Below are 26,643 nucleotides of genomic sequence, written 5' to 3'. Positions count from 1 at the left end.
TATATATATATATATATATATATATTTGTCAAAAGTTCTCAAACTCAACACTTAAAATCTGTTATTCTATTGTCTGTAAATTATACCTCCATTTAAAAAAGAAAGCCCAGGATAAAAGAGCATGGTATATATATAGGTAAAAATGACTAAAAAACTCAAGGCTGATGGTTAATTCTTTTCTTAAATTTTATCTCAGAAAACAAGAATTCAAGTCCCCCTCCCCTGAATAAATTATTCCTGCATTTTAAGTCACAATGATGAAAGACTTATTTATTAAAGTCCTTCTTCCTCATGATATGTGTCATACAGGGGTTGAAAACATCAAGATCAATGAAATAAATCTCATCTCAAATGGAATAACCTAGGACACGTAGAAGTTAAATAATTAGCAGCATGTGAGAAAGGATGTGTTATCTGTCTTTAAAAAGTTTGGCTGGTGGACTGAGGAGAAGTGTGAGAAGGGGAAATATTCAAATGAGCTTCCAAGCTCTGTACTCCTCTTACCTCCAATCTACATTCAATAAATTTTGCCAAAGTAATGTAACTAAAAAAATAGGATTGATATCTGGAAAACAAATCCTGTGACCTTACATTATATTATGACATAAAGAACTAATTCATTAATTTTTCTTTTACATGATTTATTCCATAGGCAAGGCACCATGTGTCTTGCAACTCATCTTTGTATCCTTAGAAGAATCTAGGCCAGGGTCTTGAAAATAATGGCTCCTCAATAATTATTTATAAACTGGAATTAATTAATCAATGTATTTACTGTTTAGTTAGAATTCATGTTCAAATTTCATGTTCCGATAATGGGAAATTTCCTGCAATTACTTTATGTATTCATATAAAACGTCTGAACCAGTGATGATCTCATTTGGTAATTTATGGGAAACATATTTAAAGAAGTATATGAAATGAAATACAAGTCCAACTCATCCTGGCTTAAAAATTTCACCATACCGTCGTTGCCTGACTAGATATTTTTAAAAATAATAGAAAAAGTACAATTATTAAAAAACACAACCAACCAACCAACCAACCCATCCCACTGAATCTAGTTTTGGTCTCCATTTGATTAGCTAAAGGATTATAAAGGCTGCAATGATTACAGAGGCTTCAATTCGCTGTTTTGAATTGAACATCAAATTGACAAGACCAGGAAAGCTGTGAACTGAGAAGGAAATTGTTATTCCAGTGATGGAACCTCCACTGGTGAGTACTATTCTGTTGGCAGCTGAGACTTCCAGGGATTCTCACTAGGCAAACCAGCGGTCCTTTAATCATACATTATAAGAGCATTTGTGATGCTTTGCAGGCAGCCTTTCTTCCGTGATTTTCCTGCTGCTTTACTTCCTGAGCACAATAAGTTCAAGATGGCTAATGCTGTTTTCTAGTTATGCCAAGAACCTCCTAAATGCCACTGGGCTTTCATCATGAAGACGGATGCAAAACATCATGTGAATATCTCCTTCTAAATGGGGACTCCCACGATCATGTTATTTTTGGGAGAGCAGCTTTCTGGCTCCATGGATATTACTTGAACAGAGTAACCACGTTCTTCTGCAGCTCTTGCTCGATCCAGATCCACTAGGCACATGCACTGTTTTCCTGAAATACAGTAAAATGGTATCATGAGACACCCTACAAGGAACAGTGCAATTTCAATCTGTCTAAGGGACTCTACACAGTGACAATATGTACAAATATATGGAGAATGCTATTTGCCCCAAGTCCTATTTAGTTTCTGTCAACTTAATTCTTGATCAATATGGACAAAAGACAATCACATATGACATTTCACAGATTTGATTCTGCTAACAATTTAGAGAATGTTAACTTTTTTTTTATTATGTTATGTTAGTCACCATACAGTACATCATTAGTTTTTGATGTAGTGTTCCATGATTCATTGTTTGCGCATAACACCCAGTGCTCCTTGCAATATGTGCCCTCCTTAATACCCATCACTGGGCTAACCCATCCCTCACCCCCCTCCCCTCTGAAACCCTCAGTTTGTTTCCCGGAGTCCATAGACTCTCATAGTTTGTCTCCGCCTCTGATTACCCCCCCTTCATTTTTCCTTCCCTTTTCCTAATGTCCTCCATGCTATTTCTTGTGTTCCACATGCAAGTGAAACCATATGATAATTGTCTTTCTCTGCTTGACTTATTTCACTTAGCGTAATCCCCTCCAGTTCCATCCATGCTGATGCAAATGCTGGGTAATCATTCTTTCTGATGGCTGAGTAATATTCCATTGTATATATGGACCACATTTTCTTTATCCATTCATCTGTTGAAGGATATCTCGTCTCCTTCCACAGTTTGGCTATTGTGGACATTGGGGCTATGAACATTGGGGTGCATGTGCCCCTTCTTTTCACTACATCTGTATCTTTGGGGTAAATACCCAGTAGTGCAATTGCTGGGTCATAGGGTAGTTCTATTCTTAACATCTTGAGGAACCTCCATACTATTTTCCAGAGTGGCTGTACCAGCTTGCATTTCCACCAACAGTGTAAGAGGGCTCCCCTTTCTCCACATCCTTGCCAACATTTGTTGTTTCCTATCTTAATTTTTGCCATTCTAACTGGTGTAAGGTGGTATCTCATTGTGGTTTTCATTTGTATTTCCCTGATGGTTAGTGATGTTGAGCATTTTCTTGTGTGTCTGTTAGCCATTTGTATGCCTTTTACGGAGAAGTGTCTGTTCATGTCTTCTTTCCATTTTTTGACTGGGTTATTAGTTTTTTGAGTGTTGAGTTTGAGAAGTTCTTTATAGGTCTTGGATATCAGCCCTTTATCCATAGTGTTATTTGCAAATATCTTGCAAATATCTTCTCCCATTCCGTGGGCTGCCTCTTAGTTTTGTTGACTGTTTCCTTTGCTGTGCAGAAGCTTTTTATCTTGATGAAGTCCCAAAAGTTCATTTTTGCTTTTGTTTCACTTGCCTTTGGAGATGTGTCTTGAAAGAAGTTACCGTGGCCGATGTCAAAGAGGTTGCAGCCTATGTTCTCCTCTAGGATTTTGATGGATTCCTGTCTCACATTGAGGTCTTTCCTGCATTTTGAGTTTATCTTTGAGAATGTTAACTTTAAAATTTTTTTTTTAATTTTAATATTTTTAAAAGATTTTATTCACTTATTTGGGACAGAGGGAGAGAGAGGGAGGGGTGGGGAAGGGCAGAGGAAGAAGAAGACTCCCTGCTGAGCATAGAGCCCAACGTGGGGCTCAATCCCAGGACCCTGAGATCATGACCTGAATGGAAGGCAGATATTTAACTGACTGAGCCACCCAGATGCCCCTGTTCAAACTTTTTTTTTGAGCATGTTAACTTTTTAAAATGTACTTACAAATTAATTTCAAATATAGACTACAGATCCTATTTCCCACTTTGGTTAAAAATACATTTAAAGACCTTGTGTCTATATTCCCTATGGAAATATATTACCTGTAATATTGTGAAAAAAATAACATCTATCTTTAATAATATTTAAAGTATCATGCTAACAAAGAGACATCTGAAAGACATGCTACTTTTGAACCTGCAATTTTTAGGACAAGGAAAAATGAGAAATGAAAAATATTTGAGAAAATTCTTAATTGTGCTTTGGTTATTTCAGGTGGATGTGTAATGTTGTGTGTAATATAATCAATTTTCAGAACTCCTGCACCCTTATAAAAGAGTGGTATTCAATTTTCTTTGTAATCTTTGGAAAACAAAAGAGAAAACCTGACTGGCAAGCAAAGCAGCTAATTTGTGTTCCTTTGGCAAATGCAAATTTCTATGTTAAAGGTAGCTTAGGAAATAAAAATGACTTGGGGTTGAATATATTCAAAGCTATAATTCACTTTTATATTTTCAATTTCTTTAAATTCAATATACAAACTTCATCCTCCAAAAGGCTACTGACTATGCAGAACTTAATTCCATTTTCCCTCCTAATTATAATAATGACTAAAGAGTATTTTTTAATAATTTACTTGAATGTCCACAGAAACTGCTAAAATTGAACAGCTATAGAAGTGAAAGCAGATAACTGAAACAGACAAGTTCTTCTGTGGAAGGCAGAAGAACCCTCAAAGAAAAACTGTGAAATCAGTAGGTAAAAATTGGCAAGGAGACATTCAGATTTAAAATGTTTATTTTGTACTTTTTCCTTAAAAGCCCCTATGCCAAAAAGGATGAACTGTGTTAGAAATGATATAAAAAGAGATGTCTTGAATTCCATTTAGGCGAAATCGTCCCCCCACAGCCCTCCCCGTTCATCAACAGTTGAGCGCCTGCATTCTTTTTGTCCCTTAAAATACTGTTCATCTTCTAAGACATCTGTCAAGCGCCCCCCGCCCACCATCTACTCTTCAGTTTAGAATGAAACATTCTCTGTCAGAATAGACTCCCTGCATTCCTTCAGTACCCACCCTGGATTTACACTGCAGCTCATCTACCTTTGGCTTTGATCCCAGTCCAGTTAATTTTTCCTTTTCTATTATGTAAAAGAATCTCATGTTTTCACATATTGAAGAAGTATCTTTACAACTGAAATTCAGTTGTTGGTAGTCTACCTTTTGGGGCCTCTGAAGCTTCCTAAAATGTTCACAGAACAAAAGTATGACCCACGCAAAGTATAGATGTCGACATTTGATGGAGTCTATGACTTGGAACATGACCTTCCCTCTCCTCATGCCAGTGATCACGCCAAAGGCTCCTCCTCCTTTTCAACTCCAGCAACTTCCCGTCTAGCACTCCCTGAACATTCAAATGTACACTCAACTAGCTCAGAGTGTTGGGAATGGGGAAGGGAGGAGGAAGAGAAAAAGAGTGGGAAAGAGAAAGAGGTAGCCGGCAGGAGAGAGGAAGGGCTTTTTCCGTATGTTTATGCTCCGGAGTGTGAGAAAGAGAAGAAAATCACTTCTTCCTTTAGCCTGAGGTCTCAGATGCCTCTCTGTGTGTATCTTGTTACGCTGACTTTGACTTTAGAGTTTGAAGATAACTACTTCTCATCCAACACGGTCGCTGGATGCAAGCATCACATCTGGTGCTCAGCCAAAGAATTGGGAATCTGTTTTCCAATATACTATGATGGTCTCCAATGTGGGGCTTTTCTAAATAATTTTTAAGATTATTTTTGACCCACTCAATCTTCTCAAGCCCTAATTTTGGAACCTAGCCTTCCAGGGATATGACCCATCACTGGGAGACATTGCAAAAGTGGTTAAGAGCTTCATGTCTGGAATAATATGAACATAGCGTGCCTCCATCATCTACCAGGTTAAGGATCCTGGACAAGCTTTTGTCCCAGTACTAAAATAACAGTATATACCCTATAAGTATTTTCATTAGAATTTACCGAGATAATGGGTAAGGGCATTTAGCTCGGCACCTAGATGTGCAGTAACTGTTAGCTGCTATTGTCCTTCTAAAAGTTATTTCTTTTTCTAAAGCAAAGTCTTGGATAAATTCATTACTTCAACTTAAAATGCTATTGCAGGCCTTCCAATTGAGGTGATATTTACTATTACAGATGTCGAATAAATTGGTCTATGATTAATAATATACAAGTATATTTTCCCCAATATTTTAATGAATTAATTTTGGCGTGCATAGCTGATTTTTCCGTCTTTATATTTTCTTCTGTAGTTTTTGACAGATCCTTTAGTTTGTTCATAACAGTGAGAAAGTGATTTCACATAATTCTACTCAATGTACAAATACTGAAGATGAATTTAAAAGTCTTTATGTTAACAAAAATGGGATAAAATACTCTTATACCTACAAAGCCCTTTTCAACACAGATTGCCTTTTCTGGGAAAAACGAACTTTAGTGTCTCAGTGATTAGTGGACCAGGTTCCCCATATAGAGCCGGTCCATTCATTCCTAGGCATACTGTACGTAATGTACTCACCAGCTGCTCTGCGAGCACACATACCTACGAGTCTCCGTTGGGGTGGGAGCTGGACAGCCGTCTGATCTGCAAACCTGCACAGGATCATGTGCTCCTAAAACAACAAGCAATAGAATGTGGGTCTGTTTGAGTCTTTTGCTTCAACACGGCAAAACGTATAAAAACGACCTCACTTTTCTGGAGTTCTCTATTGTTTAAATGAATAAAGTACTGCACAAATAATACTTGTGAAAGAAACACATTTTCAGAAAACGGTACTCAGGAACTTTTCCCCTTCAAGTAGACGGTTCTTGAGATGCAGTTCTTAAGAACGGATGCAAGGGAAATCCTCAGGCCAGTTAGGCAGCTACTTTTGGCAAAAACTATGGTTACAATGTGTGATGATCATGTGTTAAATGAAAAGACCTAAAATTCACTTATATTTTTCCTTTAATAAAATCTGAATCTCTGGAACATGGCTTCGAGGAGACAGTCTAAGTGGCTTTTCTTCCAACTGCCAGGGAAGAAGGCGGTGCTGGAGATCATCACTATTTGAGGCTTCTGTAGTTCTCTGGGACACCCAGCAGAGTGCTGGCTGCTCCTACGCTTTTCTGGACTCTTCCCTTGTCCTTTTGGAGGAGAGGAAGCCGGCTCACTCACTGTCCTCTCACTCGAAAGGGCTGCTGGAGGTTCATCTACTTCTACTTTAAGGGCAACCGTAAGGATGACCTGAGGAAGTGGGAAGGAAATTCTTGTTCTGCTTGACAATTTTAGAAAAGACTGCTTTCATGCCAAAACAACAAGAGTCTATATGGCAGAGAGCTGAGGAGTCTACACAGACTCTGAAATCTGCGAGCAGCCAAAGGGGAGTGTTCGGGCAGAGAGGAGATACCGCAACACTCCCATGGCAGCTGTTCATCCGAACAGCTGCAGTCGCCAAGTGTGTCAATGATCTCACCTGCCAGCTCAGACAAAGGTTTGAACTCCGCTTCCTCACTTGTCCCCTTCAGTCTTTTGTGCATTCAATTTGAGGCCTCCATTTTTTAATAAGGTGATTGAAGTGATTGTGTGATGTTGGTTCTTTTTTGAAGGGTTACCTCTGTCTCAACTTTTATGCATTAAAACATCAACAACACTGTAAAATTTAGTAGCCAATGGACAGAACACTAATAAGTGGTTCAAATGAGTAACTTGTATTAAGCCGCCATGAACCAGCATCAAAAAGGGGGCAGAAGAAGGATTTAGAATTACATAATTTGAAAAAAAGGCAAGAAAAAGCATGTCCATTGTCTTCACAGTGTTTGGAAGTCAAGACTCACTTAATGTTGAGGCAATCACCTCTGGTGTGCTTGTCAGATTTTCCTGGAATTATTTGTGTATGTGCTCTCCCCAACAGAAGTTAAATTCTGGAAGGAGAAGGCACAGAACAGGAAGTCAGTAAAGGTTTGCTGACTAAACTGAATTGTGGAGAAAAACACTTCCAAAGTAACTCTCAAGATATTTGGGCACCAGCTCCATTTAGTCCTGCCTGGTGGCCCACCCATCATGGTTCAGTCAAGAAATATCTTGCCATAGTATCCAAGAAGTTCAGACCTGTCTCTGGAGCCTTTATATCTGAGATCCTGAAAAGGGCTGGTGGCCAAGCAGCTTTTGGGGGTGTGGGAGAAGGAGTGGATCCAGTAGACTGGGTACCAGTGAGTTTTCTGCTCTCTGGAAGAGCCTGGGTGCCCTGTCGCTATTCTTTAGAAATGTTATATTCTTTTCCAGCCAGTGAGACTGTGGCACCTGACCTCTTCACTGCCCTAGGTTTTGTCCACTCATCCTCTCAGTTTCTTTTTAGCTAGCATCACTCAAAGAGGCACTAAAAACGGGGCCTAGTTTTTATTTTTTCAACTCATTGTCTACTTTATTGGCAGTCTTATAAAAGAAATATAAAGTGTTTTGAATCTTATGAAAATAAAGTTCCCGGGGTCCTAATGTTTCCCAAAAAACCTTACAGTTCCCTAAGACATACAAACTTAAAATCCAGTAGGTAAAGACCAGGAAAGTCTGGTTTTGGATGAAAGCATCAACACTCTTGGAGTTGGAGGTGCCTGTTTAAGGTTATAAAGTAGAGGTGAAGGAGATATATGTGCCACGGTGGTAGAAATGAACAGTTTTTGGTCACTGTCCCCCGCTACTTAACCGTTGGATGGAGAAGGGAAAAATCTTGAAAGGTGGGGCCTGGCATGTAAAATGAGACTATATATTTTTAGTAAGTCTGTGCAAAAAGTGAACTAAGTATCTAATTTATCAAGTTTTAATGGGATTATTCATGTATTTCTGGCAAATACCATTACCATATTTTTAGACTGCATTATGTCATGTTATTGGCCAATGAGTTAGTGGTGATATTCAGAAAGCTGGCAACTATTTTGCTCAGATTGATGCCTCAAAACTATGTAATGTTCTGACTACTGTTGAGAAACAGTTCTTGTGTTTCTTCACGCCTATGAGTAGAGGCGCTGCGTTTGTTCCAGACCAGGCGTTGGCAGACTATGGCCTACAGGCCAAATCTAGCCTATGACCTCTTTCTGTATGGCTCTCAAGTTAAAAACGGTCTTTACATTTTTAAAGGATCGTACACCACCACCAACAAAAGCAACAACAATGGCAAGGACAAAGCAGAATAGGTGGGAGATTTTTAAGCGGCTGACAAAACCCAAAATATTTACTGTCTGACTTTTTACAGAAAAATTGCCTGTGTCCCAGATTATCTTCTCAAAGATGTTTATATAGTGAGCAACTTTGGAAAATACGTACTGTCTTGCTCGGGAGCAAGATTAAATCTTAAAACATTTGGGTTTCCTAAGCTCAGTTTCCCTCTCCTGTAATGCAATTCACTGTGTATGTAGGTGTCGTGTGGCCCTTTTTGTGCTGCCCTGTGGGAACTGGGTCTCAGGAAGTCAGGACAAAAATGATGATAGTCTGGCTACTCCTACTGCCAGGCCTCTGACTCAGAAGTCTCCCATCTGCCGGCATCCATGGAATTGTGGCAGGCTGGCATGTAAGCTCGCAGGGTAAACTCTCAGACCCTTCACAAATCTTGCTACCTACTTGGACTTTAATCTTGATTTACAAAACAAAAGAAAACATAAAAAAATAAAACAACCCCCGCCATATTACATGTTGATGAGTAATTCCAAGATAACTATAGATTATATATTCCATTAGAAACTTGGGAGGGGAAAATATAAAGAAGGAATAAAAAGTATATTAGAAAGACATCTGTAACTCCTTAAGGTTACCTTGTACGATAAAGTTTTCTTGAATTGTTCACTGAAATAGAAAAGAAAAAAGAGTCATTATTTTAGACACCAAAGATTAGGAGTCGAGATATCAAAGAGTAAGAGCAGAAACTATAAACAATAGTAGGTATTTTATCTGAGGAGTACATAATGCTATCTTAAACTAAAAACTACGCCAGTCTGAAATGTCTTTATAAAAAGCCAAAAGCACACTCTCAGTATGCTATTAATTTTGAAGAATTTTTCAAAGATTGTTTACACTATTAGAGATGCACAACCATTTATTTTTTTTCTTCCCCACATGGGTGCACACAGATCCAGGTGTTTTAATGTAGGTTTTACTCTATTCAGGTATGGTGAGGCCAACAGATCAGGAGATGTTTACCATTGAAAAGACAGTTTCTTCCCAACATTTTCCAAGAGGAGAGGGCATGGCCTGCCACACAGGGCCACATGGGGAAGCATCAGGGCTGGTGAGGAAGCAGAGGGCATGGGATACAATGTGGGCAAGAGCCTTTATTATGGATTCCAAGGCAGGATGAACAAGCTTGGGACTGGCTAATTTGAATAATGTCAGTGGCTCTGGGGAGAGGGGTCATCCCTAGTTGTCTGCTGGTACCTGACACTGGGGTGATTAGGGCAGAGGGATAAAGGCCCAGGAGCGTCTTCCAGTGACAAAAGGAGAAAATGGCAATAAATCTACAGAGATATGAAAAAGTTGACAGACACTAAAGTAAGATTTTAAAATCAATTACGTGAAGCCACAGGCTGAATAACTCAAATTAATATTCTTAAAAATCTTTATAGTGCTAGACTTAAGATGTCTTGATGGGTTGTAAAATATACATTTGATCTGTATAGATTCAGAACAGAGTGAAATTTCAGCTATTGAATAAACCTTGTTATTATTTGCTTTTCCAAAGTTCCTTTGGTTTTCTCTCAACTAGTTGCAAATTGTGGTAAAGAACAAAACAATGAAATAAAAAAAATCAAAGACAAAGAAAAAGAAGTCTATTGTTTGTACTTTATTACTTCACTCAGATAGAAGCCTTTAGGTTTAAATGCTGATGGAAATTTTCTAAGACTTCTTAAAAGTAATCATGCAAATGATCAAGAAGTCTTTTTTTGACACTTTATAGAATTTTCAAAACTAACCTATTTAATCTAGTCTATAATTAATCTAATTCTACTCTATAATCTATTCTATAAAAAATCATCAGCATGATTCTCAATAACTATGATTCAGAGAGTAAAATGTCATGAACACCAAGACAGCAGCCGTCCAATCGGTTAGGTCAAAGTGGTGAGGAGTAAAATGTCTCCCGCTTGTAGGTGGGATAAGGACTGTAAAAATGGCTGTCTGGCTTGCAGATTAATCAGTACCCATGGGCAGTATGTAAAACTCCTACTGTTACTACCGTACCTGGCAAGAGCTCACATTTTACTGAGTGCTTACTCTATGCTGCTTCTAAGTGCCTGACATATATAGCATCCCATCCTCACAAAACCTTGAGGTAGTTACTGTTATGACCTCCATTCTGTAGATGAGAAACTGTAGGCAAGAAGAGCTGAAGTACACTGCCTGAGGTGAAAGCACTTGTAGAAGTCTGCGGAGCCAATATTTGCACCCAGGTGGGAGACTTGCAGGTGCTGAGGACGTAACCACAACACCTGCTGCCTCTCATCGGTGACGAGAAGTGCTGAACCTACAGCTCACTCTCAGACTTGCTGCTAAATTTCAGGAGCTGGATCCAGGAGAAAAATCAAGGAGCAGCCATGGAGGAGATCCTCTCTTCCTTACATAACTTATAAACAGTACCTGCCTTTGTGGAGAGAGGAAGTGAGTTCAAAACGGAAACCTCATTGCAACGTTGTATCAAATGAGTTTTGTGCTTTAGTTTTACTCCCCATATTGATGCCTTAGGGCGAACACTACATTTCACCTTTTGGGAAAATTAAACTTTGAGGTGTTCTGAATGAAACCATAACAGCAAGGGCACGTGACAAAGGAAGCCCGCGTTTTGATGCAGTGCTCAATCACCATGTCTGTTGCCACTCCACAAGCATGTAATGCCACCTGGAAAACAAAACCGACATCAGCATGAAGTTCTTCCTTAACCAGCAGGGCTACTTGTGTGTCTTTTTCTTTTTTCTCTTTTTAACTCTGTGAGGACTGATCCTCTGTAGGTTTTAAGTTCCCAGAACATTATTCCATAATAGTTTAGTTTTCACTTGGACATACCAAAGGACTAGTTAGCTATTCACATTAATTAAGAAAGCTAAGCAAGGTTGAAAGATTACAAATGGAACACTGCAAATGAAGCATAAGATTCATTCAGTGGAAAATCTGACACGATGTTAAATATGGAAAATTTAATATGTATGCCTGTCTAAACGAGTGTTCTTGCTGATTATGAATTTAGTTCAGTTGTAGCAGTGTGGAAAGAACACTAGGTTGAAATCTGAATTTCTAGTCTCAAACTGTAGTTGCCTATGAGATCCTGAGCCATTTAAAATCTAACTTCTCTGGGCCTTGGTCTGCTCAACTATAAAGTATGGTTAACAATACTGACATAAAACAATGCTGTTGCAAAAATTAAATTAAAATGTATTTGAAAACATTCTTTCAAATGTTATATGAATATAATCTAATCAATGTTGTATGAAAACTGATCAAATCATATTTATGGAGCCCCTTTTCATATTCATATAATAGTTCTTAACATTGGTGGATTGCACGAACTACTTTCAATGGGTTTATTTAAAAAGGAAGGAATAAAATTATGAATTGGAATCTGATAATTCACAAAAAGAACCTCTAAAAATGATCTTAAGATATGGTTTCAAAACAAATTCCTTAAATATATCTATACTGTAACACAATCTAAAGTAGATAATTACGAAAATTAGTAGGCTAAATGAAGCAAAATAGGACCCTATGAAAAAAATCTGATATGGGGATCTTAAAAAATAAAGCATTTTATCAGAAAAATGCTCAGATTTCTGACAACTTCAGGGTAGAGAGGGGCTTTTAGAGTGAAGAGGAGATTTTCTGGAAATTTCTGGATGTATCATAAGCCAGATTCCCCTCTTAAACTGGAAAGCCAAAAGCAATGCTGTATTGGGAAGAGGAAAGTGTGATCTCTGCTCTCCACCCTTCTTCTGACTCTCCCCTCCTTCTGGGCTTACATAGACTTAGAAGTCAACAATCCCTGTGGTTGTTGTCAATCCACTTTTCCTCTTCACTGTGAAAATCGAGCCTGGGAAGGCTGCCGTTCAGTGAAGGCAGCCACTACCAGGTAATTGGGAGTAAAGGACTTTGATTTCTCATCTGCCCCTTTCATTTAATCAGCTTTGCAGAGTAAAAATCAGGCTAGTTCTTATTTTCATGAGTAGCTGGAGAAAACTTCACCATAAAAGTTACAGATGCATTTTCCCCTGCAGGGAAAGAAAAGAACCAACACTCCCTGAGTGCCCTTTATATGGGACGCTATGCTGGGTGATGGCACGCAGATCTTTCTATGCTCACAAGGGCCCTGACAGATCTTATCTCTGTTTTAGAAGTAAGGAAACTAAGGCTGAGAGAAATCAAGAACATGCCCACAACAAAGCAGCTGCTGAGCGGCAGATCCTGACCCCAGAGCCTGAACCCATGCATTAATTACATCAGGCTGCGTTCCCACAAAACCCTTCTAAGGCTCTTAAAGAAAAGTTTAGACAATTTACTTTTATAAATCTCTCTTTACTTAGGTTCACATTCCCTTTGCTACATGCAAAAGAATGAGTTTATTTCCCTCATTTAAACAAAACAACTAAATGTAAGAACTATTTACACAATGGATTTTAGTCTTCAAAGGTTTTATTGCTTCATATGCTCCTAATTTCCATCGTTACCAAATGCAGGTCAGAAAGAACAGGCAAATAATGAAGAGAGATACAGATCAATGGAACGATCTGAATATGAACAATAAGCATAACACAAAGGTGGCATACAGACCACTGGAAAAAGACGGACTTTTAATTTTTTTTTAAGATCATATTTGTAAGTAATCTATACCCAACGAGGGGCTCAAACTTACAACCCTGAGATTAAGAGTTGCATGCTCTACCAACTGCCAGCCAGGTGCCCCAAAGATGGGCTTTTTAATAAGTGACGTTGGGTTAACTTAATAGCCAAATGAGAAATAAAATTAGATCCTTTCCTTTCACCACACATGGTAATTTCAAATGGATTAGAGATTTAAAATGCAAAACAACCACAACAACCATGAGTGAATTCCTCTATAACGTAGGGGTGTGGAAATACTTAACCATGTCTGAAATTCTACATACAATAAGGGGTAGGGTTAATAAATTTGACAAAAAATGAAAAAAAAATTAAATGGGAAATAAACAAAAACCATATGTAAAAAGACAAATGACAAAGTGAGAAAAAATTGGCAACTTAAAGCATTAACTAAAGGTTTTATCCCTAATACATAGCAAGTTTCTGAAAATAAAGAAAAGTATAATAATCTGATAGTAAAATGGACAAGAGATTTGGAAAATTCAGAAACAAAAATACGCGAATATGTCTTAAACCAAAGTTATTCAATATTGTTCAAAATAAGAGAAGCATTTAAATTACATTAAGATACTACTTATCACCTATTAAAGTGGCAAAAATTCTAAAATTTGATGACAATCTATGGGCCAGGGTATGGGGAAACAGACAATGTCATACATTGCTGGTGGGAATATAAAAATGCCATAACCCCATGGAGGAGGAATTTAGCAATATCCAGCAAAATTACATGAGAAATTTGCAATCTCACTTCTAAAAATCTGTTCAAGGGATACACTGGCCAAAACATAAAAAGATTTATTCATTGAAGCAATATTTGAAATAACAACAAAATGGAAACAAGCCAATTTTCCACTGACAGAGGACTCGCAGCTTATTCTGAAGCCCTACAAAGGAAGGAGGAATATCTGTCTACACGGCCATGGCAGATATTATTAAATGAAAAATAATGTTAAAAATTTTCAAACTATTTTCAGTAATCATCATTGCTGTCTATATTTTTGTTCTAGGACTCAAATGTGTATATTGTGACATAAAGCAAATAAGAAATATGCTGATGCCATTAGGAAACCGATCTTTTTTTAAGCATAGGAGAAAGAAGAAAGAGATAAGAGACAGTTAAATGAGGTTAAGTTAAAATCCCATAATCCTGAATTTAAATTGGAAATGTCAGTATGTACCTATGATGATTTAAAAAAAAAAAAAAATTGCCTTGCTCAGACCATAGTAAAGCCTGGAAGCAAAGACCAAACCAGCAGCAATGACTAGCCCCAGTACCTAAATTGTGGTAATCGAAATAGCATTTTCCTTTCAAAGAATTTAGAGCTGCATGGAGAAACACCTGCTGCCAGGTAGGAGGCAGGAGCTGCATAAGATGAGCTGGAACACCGTGTTCTACTGACAGCACGGAGACTGTGAAATACTATTGAAGTCCCATCAACAGGACTCAAGAGCTAACCTCAAGAGAGTCCCACTGAACAAACATCTGAGCATCAGTGAGAGCAGTGAGTGCAACGGGAAGGGCAATACTGCAATAAGTGCAATAACAATAATAAGTATTTCAAACATTAAAATGATGAGTCAATAATCATACTGAGAAAAAAAATACTGGTCACTTTCAGTAGATAACTAAGTCACGTTGAAAACCAGAAAATACGGGGAAAGAATCCAATTTTATCCGGCCTTTCCCAACGTACTGTACCTCTGCATAACCGAACAGTTAATAAAGAAAAGTAACTGAAGATGGAACGATGAGATGAGAAGAATATCAGCACCATTTTGCAATCCTTGCTGAAGTAAGGGAGCTGAGGTCGATGATCACTAATGCTGCTAACGTTGCACAAGAGACAGCCAGACATAAGGGCCTCCTGGTAGAGCACACCACCACCTATGATCTAGTCTTACCCCAAAGGAAACCTGATCTGATTATGTCTCTACAATATATATCTAACTACCCATTTCTAAGCAATCTCGGAAACAGGGTAACATGTGAAACAACACCAGGGGGATATGACCGGCAAAATCCAAATTGTGAAGGAGAAATGACATGGTCATATAAACAAACTTTAAGGGGAAAAAAAAGAGACAGGGATGGTGTAGTAGGAGGAATGAGTCTACATGCTCATACCTGAAACCCGTCCAAGTGGCAAAAAGGATTTTTTTCAGATGTAATTAAGAACCTTAAAATACCAAGATTATTCTGGATTTACACGGGTGGGCTCAGTTGAATCACATGAGGCCTTCAAAGTAGAGAACTTTCTCAGACCGGAAGCAAGAGAGATGAGACACAAGAAGTCAGAGATTTGAAGCAGGAGATGACTTGAACAACCATTGCTGGCTTTCATGGGTAGCTCTAGAAGCTGAGAATGAATCCTGGCTGAGCCAGCAAGGGAGCTGGAACCTTAATCCTACGTTGCATGGAACTAAGTTCTACCAACAACATGAATCATCCTGGAAGTGGATCTCTCTCTGAGTGTTTAGATAAGAGCCAAACCGAAGCAGCAGCTGACTTTGACCTAACGACCCTGGAGCAGAGAAACTAGTTGAGCCCACCTGGATTTCTGATCTGTAGAACTGTGAGATAAATAAATCTGTTATTTTAAGCTGCCAAATGTGTGGTCATTTATTTCTACAAGAGAAATAGAAAATTTAAAGCAGATGAAAACCTATAAATTTTAAGCCTTAAGAGTCACATTAACCATTTCAATTTTTGTGTCTTATTCCAATCCTTATTAAAAGAAATACACTGTAAAAAACCACGAGACAACCGATGTAGATAGCTTCCATATCAACATGAAGGTGATTTTGTTGAGTAATTTGCTATTCTCTCTTTTTAATCATTAAAGGCCCATAATTACTTACAGTTCTAGAAATTGTAGAATTCATTCAACAATCATTGGGCATTTTGTATATACTGGTGTTATGGTAGTGGCTGGGAATACAAAGGTCAAAAATATGATCCTTTTGTATGCTCTGTCATAGTAACAACTGTATCCAAACTACTTAATACATTAATCAACTCAATCTGGGAATCGTGTAGGCTGAAATAACTCATGAAGTTCATAAACGATTATGTCTCTCATGTGTGTGATTCGCAGGGGATACAAAGAAGAATAAAACCCTACGCATACAACAACACACACGCAGTACACAAACGTATCTAATACAAGATAGAATATGGTAGGTGCCACTGAAAAAGTACAAACAGAAGCATCAGAGTGGGGACAGGGGATATTCAGACAGCGAAAATTCAGGAAGGGAGTCCTGAAGGAGGGGGCATTTGAGGAGGGCCTTGTAGGGTAGAAAGGAGTTTAGAAAGCAAAGAAGTAACAAGCACAGAACAAAAAAACAGCTGGCATGTTCATGAGATAGGGAGTGATACTAATATCGGTAATAATATAAAATTTAACACTTATTAAGGCATCATGTTAAGTGCTTTCCATGTATTTACTCATTTAACACAATAACCCTATGAAGTACTATTTTTTTAATTTACCTTTTTATTGTGGGAAAAATATATACAAGATTTACCATCTTAAGTGTACACATTGTTGTGAATCAGACCTCCAAAACCTTTTCATCTTGCAAAACTGAAACTCCATACCAACTGCAGCAACCTCCGTGCTCCCCTTCCCCTCAGCCCCTGGAAACCACCGTTCTACTTTCTGTTTCTATGCGTGGGACTACCTTAGATACCTCATAGAAGAGGAATCTTACAGTATTTCTTCTTGTAACTGGCTCATTTCACTTAGCATCCTCAAGGTTCATCCAGGTTGTAGCATGACAAGATTTCCTTCTTTTTTAAGGTGAAATTTTATATATATATCACATTTTGGCTAAATTATATATCTGTATATAGATATAGATATATTTCACATTTTGTTTATCCATTCATCTGTCCATGAACATTTGAGTTGCTTCCACCTCTTGGCTATTGGGAATAGTGCTGCTGTGAACAGGGGTGTGCAAACATCTAAGTAGATACTATTTTAAGATAAAGGAAATTGAGGCCCAGAGATAGTAAGTAACCTGTTCTAGGTCACACAGCAAATCAAGGACCTAACTCAAACAGTGTGGGGCCTCCATCCTAGATAATTCCTCTTTACAAATACATCCTCTCCCTTTTTATTCGTTTCATCCGTCCTACTATCTTCTGAAATTACAACACAGGGAACTAGCATGTATTCGGTATCTGCTAGATGTCAAATCTTTACATTGATTTTTTGACTTAATCATTTAATTATTGTCTTAATTTAATATGTTAAGTAGCTCTTACTATCTCCATTTGCAATAACATGTCCAAAGTCACCTAGTCATAAAGACCTGGTCTAAAGTCACAAGCGATGAAGCCAAGATTTAAACTCAAACTTCCTGACGCCAAACTTTGTTCTAGTTCTCTATGTTTCCATTTGCTCCTTTCTGAGATGGAGGGAGTGAACAGGAAGTCACTAACTGGACTCCAGGTCCAGCTCTCACACTAATTCGTTAGGCCCCTCTGTTGATACAGATAGCTTCAACCGCTCCATCTGTAAAACGACAAGGTTGAAATGGATGACCTCTAAGTTTGCCCAGCCCAATTAGGCTCTGAACCTTTGCTTCCCAAAGAAGGATTCTTAATCAACTATCTAGACAGAAGTAGGTGTGGTCCCAACTGTGTACTCATGTTCTGTCCCCAACCCCTTTAAAACCTTGTGTGCAATTATATTATAGATAATTGGCTTTGAAGGCACGTACAAAGAGCCCCTTGTTCTGTACACACTCTTCCACCCCTGAAAGAACATCTGGCAACCAAAGCCAATGCTTTTCAACTCATTGGTTTCCTTTCCTGAAATCTAGCACTTCACTTTTCCCATATGATAAATGCAGATTGCTACCTCTTCATTTATAACTATTAGACATTATCTATTGATTTTCCATTATGGAAGATGAAGTTTTGTTTTTGTGTGGGGTTGTTTTTTGTTTTTTTTTTTACATTTACATCCTTTCCCCTTTCACCATCCTCTTAATATTACCTCCAACTTTAAGTATTATGTAATGTTTTTAGTATTGTTGCTTTGTATACATACTGTTCACTGCTAAGTGTGCTGTACAATTTTTTTTAAACACCCAAGCCTCTCCCTACCCAAAAGCTCTGTAAAATGCCCTATTGTATAACTTTCCACTGTATGAAAATGCCAAGTAATCAATCAGTCTCATTTTTCCTTCCTGAAGACATCTTTCCTGGGCTTTCTAACCTTTAACTAATGACTCACGCTTTCTGGGCCTTCTGCCTAGCTCTGGTCCTGAGATTCCCTTTGCCATCACACTGAGAATCTCTTCACCTCCTTTTGTGTTAGATACCACTTGTTCCTTTTTCTTATTTACTCTCTTGTGTTAGTGAAGCACATCTTCCAGGAGTTTTCTGAAGTACATTTCTTGAGATGTTAGCATTTTATTACTTTCACACTTTTTAAAAATTTGTTTATTTCAGTTTCTATTTCTTTTTTTTGTTCTATTTTTACAGGTGATGTCCTACACTTCATCTTTTAGATTTTCTACTTGTGTTTTTTTCTCAGTTTTAGTTAACATATTTTAATTTCCAGGATGTTCCTTCTTGTTCTCTGTTGGTTCATTCCCCCCACCCCTTTTCATCCTATCCTTGTTTCGTTCATGTAATATCTTCCTGATCTCTCCATGGATGAGATCCTTTGTTATGTTTGTTCTTTTGGTCTCTATCTTCTGTTTTGTAAGTTTTCCATATTTGATATTCCTTGGCTGTCAGTTCATATTAAAGAGTGAATCACTAAGAAGTTGACTGGAAATACTGAATGAAAGGCTTGAACACTGGTGGGCTTCACTAGTGACTGAGTGGTCAGGTGGCTAGCTGCTCATTTGTTTTTTTTTTTAATTACAGTTATAGTATCTGTACTTATTTTCTCTGGGGACAGCTCTGATTCTTTTGATCTCTTTGAGAACACGATTTCAGTTTCTGAAGTTCTGAAGTAAGGGCAAAAGGGGGTGAGGGGGAAAGATCCATCATTCCGTGTACACATTCTCACTGAGTCCTCGTTTTCAGTATCGCACATCACCTTTGCCCGCCTCTGTGCCAGTATCCCTGTATTTAGAACACCTCTGGCTCAGTTTCTTCATAGAATAAAATTCTAGTTCCTTGCAGGACTCAGGGAGTGTACACAAGATGGAGGTAGGAATCTGGGTCTCTAAATATTCTTAATTAAACATGATTTCAGCTCTTCCTTACCCCCTTCCTCTGAGGTTTGTGGTATCCTGAACTCTTGACATTTTCTGGGATTCGATGAGAGCAAAGTGACTTGCCTCCTGATAGTCACTCCCTCTCTCCATGCATTTACGTTTGATCTTCCTCTTTTCTGCTCAATAATTTTCCATTTTCTTCAATCTGCTTTCTGCCTTCATATATTATGGTTCAAATTACAGAATCTTGAACGTAGGTTCATCAAAGATGGACTGTGATTCTTCTGGTTTTTGTTCTCCTTGTTATTTGGGGGTCTGATCTTTCTTGGAGAGAAGGAGGTTGAAATACCTCTATCTGTTGTCTTCATGTGGGAGATCCTCCATTTTGCCTTAATGATTTTTCAAAATTATGTCTGCAGACTATGTATTTCCTCAAGTTCCTTTTTTTTTAAACAAGGATTATATAAATTACTCATCCAAGGTGTTACTGAATTACATTGTATAATTGCATATTTATTGTATTGTATACAATTACATTCTATAATTGTATACTAACATACATAACTAGAAATAAGCTTGTAATTAAGCACTCAACACTGATAAACCACAAGGATATTAAAAATTGTTATTGGTAAGATAGAAAAAGGTAAATACATAACTAAAAAATAAACTGTTTTGAGATTTTGATATATATTGACAATATAGAAAATATTCACCAATACTGTTAGAAATCAATACCTTGATGGGGAGTTAAGATGGCAGAGGAGTAGGGGACCCCTTTTTCAGCTGGTCCCCTGAGTCGAGCTGGATAGGTACCAGACCAGCCTGAACATCCACGGAATCAGCCTGAGATGCAGGATGATGCATCTGGATCTCTACAAATGAACATCTCCAGCGCTGAGTATTGAGGTACCAAGCGGGGAGCCGTGAAACCGCGCACAGATATCGAAAGATAAACAGAAGGAGGAGGGAGCCGCCGCGTTCGGGCGCCAGGAAGCAGTAGCCACCTGCATGGGGGAGCGGGCAAACTTGCGGACCGGCACCCGCGAGACAGCAGACTGAGACCGTGAGCGGGGAGCACACGCCACCTGACTTCTCACGGAACTCCGGAATCCCAGTGTGCTCACTGGAACCAGACTGAGACCAGGAGCTCCAGGAGTGCACGGGGGCGGCTGGCGGTGTTAGAAACACAAAGGATAGAGACGTGCCGGCCCTGGAAGTGAGGGCTGGGACACCGGGAGTGGGGCGCACATCCCTGGACGCTGCAGGGTTGAGCAGCACCAACAGTAACAGAGTTAAAGTGGCCAGAACATCAGTGGAGAATACTCCGTGATCCCTCTGTTCTGAGACAGAGGCTGAGATTCGGCCGCTGCTGCTCTGACTCTCAGAAGAGGCACAGCAAACTGCCAGGGAAAGCCGCCAGAGAACAAAAGCCTGGAAACACCGGCTCACAGTGTGCCCATCCTGATCCCCCTTGCAGGGGACACGGAGACTCTACCCAAACAGGGTTGCCTGAGTATCGGTGGGGCAGGCCCCTCCCCCAGAAGGCAGGCTGAAAAATCAAGAAGCCCACATCCCTAAGATCCCTATAAAACAAGGGTGCATGGCCTGGGTCCCGGTCAATAATTTCGGCTCTGGACAACCCCGCAACCTCTCCTCATCAGAATGACGAGAAGGAGAAGTCCCTCCCAGCAAAGAAAAGACAAGGAGTCTGTGGCCTCTGCCACAGAACTAATGGATATGGATATAACCAAATTATCAGAAATGGAATTCAGAGTAACAATGGTCAAGATGATGTATAGACTTGAAAAAAGTATAACGAAAATGTTAATGAGAATATAGAATCTCTAAGGGCGGAAATGAGAGCGAATTTGGCAGAAATTAAAAATTCTATGAGCCAAATGCAGTCAAAACTAGAGGCTCTGACGGCCAGGGTGAATGAGGCAGAAGAACGTATCAGCGAATTGGAGGATGGGTTAGTAGAAGAGAAAGCTAAAATAGAATCTGGACTCAAAAAAATCCATGCACAGGAGTGTAGGTTACGGGAGATTACTGACTCAATGAAATGTTCCAATGTCAGAATCATCGGCATCCCCGAGGGGGTGGAGAAAAACAGAGGACTAGTAGAGATATTTGAACAAATTGTAGCTGAAAACGTCCCTAATCTAGCAAGGGAAACAAACATTCATGTCCAAGAGGCAGAGAGGACCCCTCCCAAGCTCAACCATGACAAACCTACACCACGTCACGTCATAGGGCAATTCGCAAATATTAGATCCAAGGATACAGTATTGAAAGTGGCCAGGGCAAAGAAATTTCTCATGTACCAAGGCAAAGGTATCAGAATTAGACCTGGAAAGACAGAAAGGGTTGGAGGGGCATTTTTAAAGCTCTTTCAGAGAAAACCATGAAGCCAAGGATCCTTTATCCAGCAAGGCTGTCATTCAGAATTGATGGAGAAATAAAGACCTTCCAGAATCGCCAGTCATTGACCAATTTCGTAACCATGAAACCAGCCCTACAGGAGATATTAAGGGGGGTTCTATAAAAGTAAAAAGGCCCCAGGAGTGATACAGAACAGAAAGTCACAATCTATAGAAACAAAGACTTTACTGGCAACATGGCATCATTAAAATCATATCTCTCAATAATCAGCCTCAATGTAAATGGCCTAAATGCTCCCATAAAGTGCCACAGGGTTGCAGATTGGATAAAAAGACATGACCCATCCATTTGCAAGAGACCCATTTTGAGCCTAAAGATACATTCAGACTGAAAGTAAAGGGATGGAATACCATCTTTCACGACAATGGACTTCAAAAGAAAGCTGGGGTAGCAATTCTCATATCAGACAGATTGGATTTTAAACTAAAGAGTATACTTAGAACCACAGAAGGGCACTATATTATCCTTAAAGGACGTATCCAACAAGTGGATATGACAATTATAAATATATATGCCCCCAACAGGGGAGCAGCAAGATACACAAGCCAACTCTTAACCAGAATAAAGAGACATATAGATAAAAATACGTTAATAGTAGGGGACCTCAACACTCCACTATCAGCAATAGACAGAGCACCGGAGCAGAAAACCAAGATAGAAACAAGAGCTTTGAATGCCATACTCGACGAGTTGGACCTCATAGATATATATAGAACACTACACCCCAGAACCAAAGAATACTCATTCTATTCTAGTGCCCATGGAACATTCTCAAGAATAGACCATGTTCTGGGTCACAAAACAGGTCTCAACTGATACCAAAAGACTGAAATTATCCCCTGCATATTCTCAGACCACAACGCTCTGAAATTGGAACTCAACCACAAGGAAAAATTTGGAAGAAACTCAAACACTTGGAGACTAAGAACCATCCTGCTCAGGAATGACTCGATAAACCAGGAAATCAAAAATCAATTTAAACAATTTATGGAGACCAATGAGAATGAAAACACAATGGTCCAAAACCTATGGGATACTGCAAAGGCAGTCCTAAGGGGGAAATACATAGCCATCCAAGCCTCACTCGAAAGAACAGAAAAATCTAAAATGCAGTTTTTATGTTCTCACCTCAAGAAGTTGGAACAGTAACAGAGGGACAGGCCTAATCCACTCACGAGGAAGCAGTTGACCAAGATTAGAGCAGAAACCAATGAATTAGAAACCAGAAGTACAGTAGAGCAGATCAACAGGACTAGAAGCTGGTTCTTTGAAAGAATCAATAAAATTGACAAACCGCTGGCAAGACTTATCCCAAAGAATAGAGAAAGGACCCAAATTAATAAAATTATGAATGAAAAAGGAGAGGTCATGACCAACACCAATGAAATTGGAAGGATTATTAGAAACTTTTATCAACATCTATATGCCAATAAATTAAGCAATCTGGAAGAGATGGAGGCCTTCCTGGAAACCTATAAACTACCAAGACTGAAACAGGAAGAAATTGATTTCTTAAACAGGCCAATTAATTATGAAGAGATTGAGTCAGTGATAAACAACCTTCCAAATAACAAAACTCCAGGCCCGGACGGTTTTCATGGGGAATTCTACCAAACATTCAAAGAAGAAATAATACCTATTCTCCTAAAGCTATTTCAAAAAATAGAAACAGAAGGAAAGCTACCAAACTCATTCTATGAGGCCAATATTACCCTGATCCCCAAACCAGGCAAAGATCCCATCAAAAAGGAGAATTACAGACCGATTTCCCTAATGAATATGGACGCCAAAATCCTCAACAAGATCCTGGCTAATAGAATCCAACAGTACATTAAAAGTATTATCCATCATGACCAAGTGGGATTCATCCCTGGGATGCAAGCGTGGTTCAACATTCGCAAATCAATCAGCGTGATACATCATATCAACAAGAAAAGACTCAGGAACCATATGATCCTCTCAATTGATGCAGAAAAACCATTTGTCAAAATACAGCATCCTTTCCTGATTAAAACCCTTCAGAGTGTAGGAATAGAGGGTACATTTCTCAAGCTCATAAAAGCCATCTATGAAAAGCCTACAGCAAATATTATTCTCAGTGGAGAAAAGCTGGAAGCCTTTCCCTTAAGATCAGGAACACAATAAGGATGCCCACTCTCGCCGCTATTATTCAACATAGTACTAGAAGTCCTTGCAGCAGCAATCAGACGACAAAAAGGGATAAAAGGTATCCAAATCGGCAAAGAAGTCAAAATGTCTCTCTTCACAGATGACATGATACTCTATATGGAAAACCCAAAAGAATCCACTCCCAAACTTTTAGAAGTTATAGAGCAATTCAGTAATGTGGTGGGATACAAAATCAATGCTCAGAAATCAGTTGCATTTCTATACACGAATAATGAGACTGAAGAAAGAGAAATTAGGGAATCCATCCCATTTACAATAGCACCAAAAACCATACGTTACCTTGGAATTAACTTAACCAGAGATGTAAACGATCTCTATTCTAGAAACTATAAATCACTCTTGAAAGACATTGAGGAAGACACAAAAAGATGGAAAAATATTCCATGCTCATGGATCTAAAGATTTAACGTAGTTAAAATGTCCATGCTACCCAGAGCAATCTACACTTTCAATGCTATCCCGATCAAAATACCGAGGACATTTTTCAAAGAACTAGAACCAGAAAAGGCCCTGAATCACCAAGGAATTGTTGAAAAGGAAAAACAAAGCTGGGGGCATCACAAAGCCGGATTTCGAGCTGTACTACAAAGCTGTGATCACAAAGACAGCATGGTACTGGCACAAAAACAGACACATAGACCAATGGAACAGAATAGAGAACCCAGAAATGGACCCTTGGCTCTTTGGGCAACTAATCTTTGATAAAGCAGGAAAAAACATCCGGTGGAAAAAAGACAGTCTCTTCAATAAATGGTGCTGGGAAAATTGGACAGCTACATGCAAAAGAATGAAACTTGACCACTCTCTCACACCATACACAAAGATAAACTCCAAATGGATGAAAGACCTCGATGTGAGATAGGAATCCATCAAAATCCTAGAGGAGAACATAGGTAGCAACCTATACGACATTGGCCAAAGCAACCTTTTTCATGACACATCTCCAAAGGCAAGAGAAACAAAAGATAAATTGAACTTGTGGGACTTCATTAAGATAAAAAGCTTCTGCACAGCCAAGGAAACAGTCAAAAAAACTAAGAGGCAGCCCACGGAATGGGAGAATATATTTGCAAATGACGCTACAGATAAAAGACTGGTATCCAAGATCTACAAAGAACTTCTCAAACTCAATACGTAAGAAACAAACAAATCATAAAATGGGCAGAAGATATGAACAGACACTTTTCCAATGATGACATACAAATGGCTAACAGACACATGAAAAAATGTTCAAAATCACTAGCCATCAGGGAAATTCAAATCAAAACCACACTGAGATACCACCTTATGCCAGTTAGAATGGCAAAAATTGACAAGGCAAGAAACAACAATTGCTGGAGAGGATGTGGAGAAAGGGGATCCCTCCTACATTGTTGGTGGGAATGCAAGTTGGTACAGCCACTCTGGAAAACAGTGTGGGGGTACCTTAAAAAGTTAAAAATTGAGCTACCTTATGACCCAGCCATTGCACTACTGGGTATTTACCCCAAAGATACAGACATAGTGAAGAGAAGGGCCATATGCACCCCAATGTTTTTAGCAGCATTGTCCACAATAGCTAAATCGTGGAAGGAACCGAGATGCCCTTCAACAGATGACTGGATTAAGAAGTTGTGGTCCATATATACAATGGTGACTAACATAATATAATAAAGAAACATTAAAAGAAAAAAGAAATCAATACCTTATCATCTGGTTCAGAAGACTGTTACTGTTGGAATTATCCAGTTAAAACATTTTGCTGGGAAAGATATTTAGCATTGATACAGTTTATGTTTTTAATACAGTGTGTTTGTCCAAAGTCATGGTGCTTTCTGTAATATTGTTTGAGAGCATGCATACGAATATCCCTTGTAAGTTAGGTCTTAAAAAGCATAATCTTCTAAAGTAAGTTTTCACAATAATGTAGATTATTTATCTTGCATTAAACAAGGCATTAATAGACCTCTTTTTTAAATAAAAAGCCTTAAAAATCCATTTGTGAAGCAATTTTTTGTAAGTGTCCATTTAAGGGTTGATAATCAATACATACTGTCTTAGTTTGGGCTGCAATTAAAAAAACATCATCATTCAGTGGGTGGCTTAAACAGCAAACATTTGTTTCTCACAGCTCTGGAGGCTGAGAAGTCCAAGATCAGGATGCTGGCAGATCTAATGTGAGGGACCCCTTCCTGGTTTACAGATAGTGAGGGACCCCTTCCTGGTTTACAGAGAGAGAGGGACCCCTTCCTGGTTTACAGATAGTGAGGGACCCCTTCCTGGTTTACAGATAGTGAGGGACCCCTTCCTGGTTTACAGAGAGAGAGCTAGGAGAGGAAGCAAGCACTCTCTTCTTACAAGGGCACCAATTTCATTTCAGGAGGGTTCCACCTTCATGACCTAATTACCTCCTAATTCTGTGACATTAAGGTTTAGGAATTCAACATATGAATTTTTTGAAAAAGGACACAAACATTCAACCCATAACATATACTTAATTCATGGTCATACAGCTAAATATATTGAAACTGGGAGGAATAGAATACCTTTTTGGGTGTTTCTTACTTTTGAAAAGACTTTTATATTTTCCTCAGGACACT

General features: G+C 38.8%; 1 protein-coding gene across 5 annotated transcripts in view; it reads right to left on the bottom strand.

The window, feature by feature from the left end:
- Positions 1-26,643, bottom strand: part of GSTCD (glutathione S-transferase C-terminal domain containing) — a 148,365-nt gene that overhangs the window by 17,544 nt on the left and 104,178 nt on the right. For 3 of the 5 annotated variants that reach the window (XM_008689389.2, XM_008689394.2, XM_008689390.2), the window contains 4 exons: positions 11,121-11,254; positions 9,178-9,208; positions 5,936-6,005; positions 30-1,614 (listed from right to left, as the gene is read on the bottom strand). In XM_008689389.2, coding sequence (XP_008687611.1) covers positions 1,478-1,614; positions 5,936-6,005; positions 9,178-9,208; positions 11,121-11,254 — 372 coding nt within the window. In that variant the 3' untranslated portion in view covers positions 30-1,477. Of the gene's footprint in view, positions 1-29; positions 1,615-5,935; positions 6,006-9,177; positions 9,209-11,120; positions 11,255-26,643 lie in introns of those variants that run through there. The other 2 variants (XM_008689391.2, XM_040626207.1) reach the window with 2 other exon arrangements.

Source organism: Ursus maritimus, unplaced genomic scaffold (genome assembly GCF_017311325.1).
Source record: "Ursus maritimus isolate PB19 unplaced genomic scaffold, ASM1731132v1 scaffold_11, whole genome shotgun sequence".
NCBI lineage: Eukaryota > Metazoa > Chordata > Mammalia > Carnivora > Ursidae > Ursus > Ursus maritimus.
The sequence above is the reverse complement of the archived record's forward strand: the minus strand, read 5'-3'. Positions and strand labels throughout refer to the sequence as shown.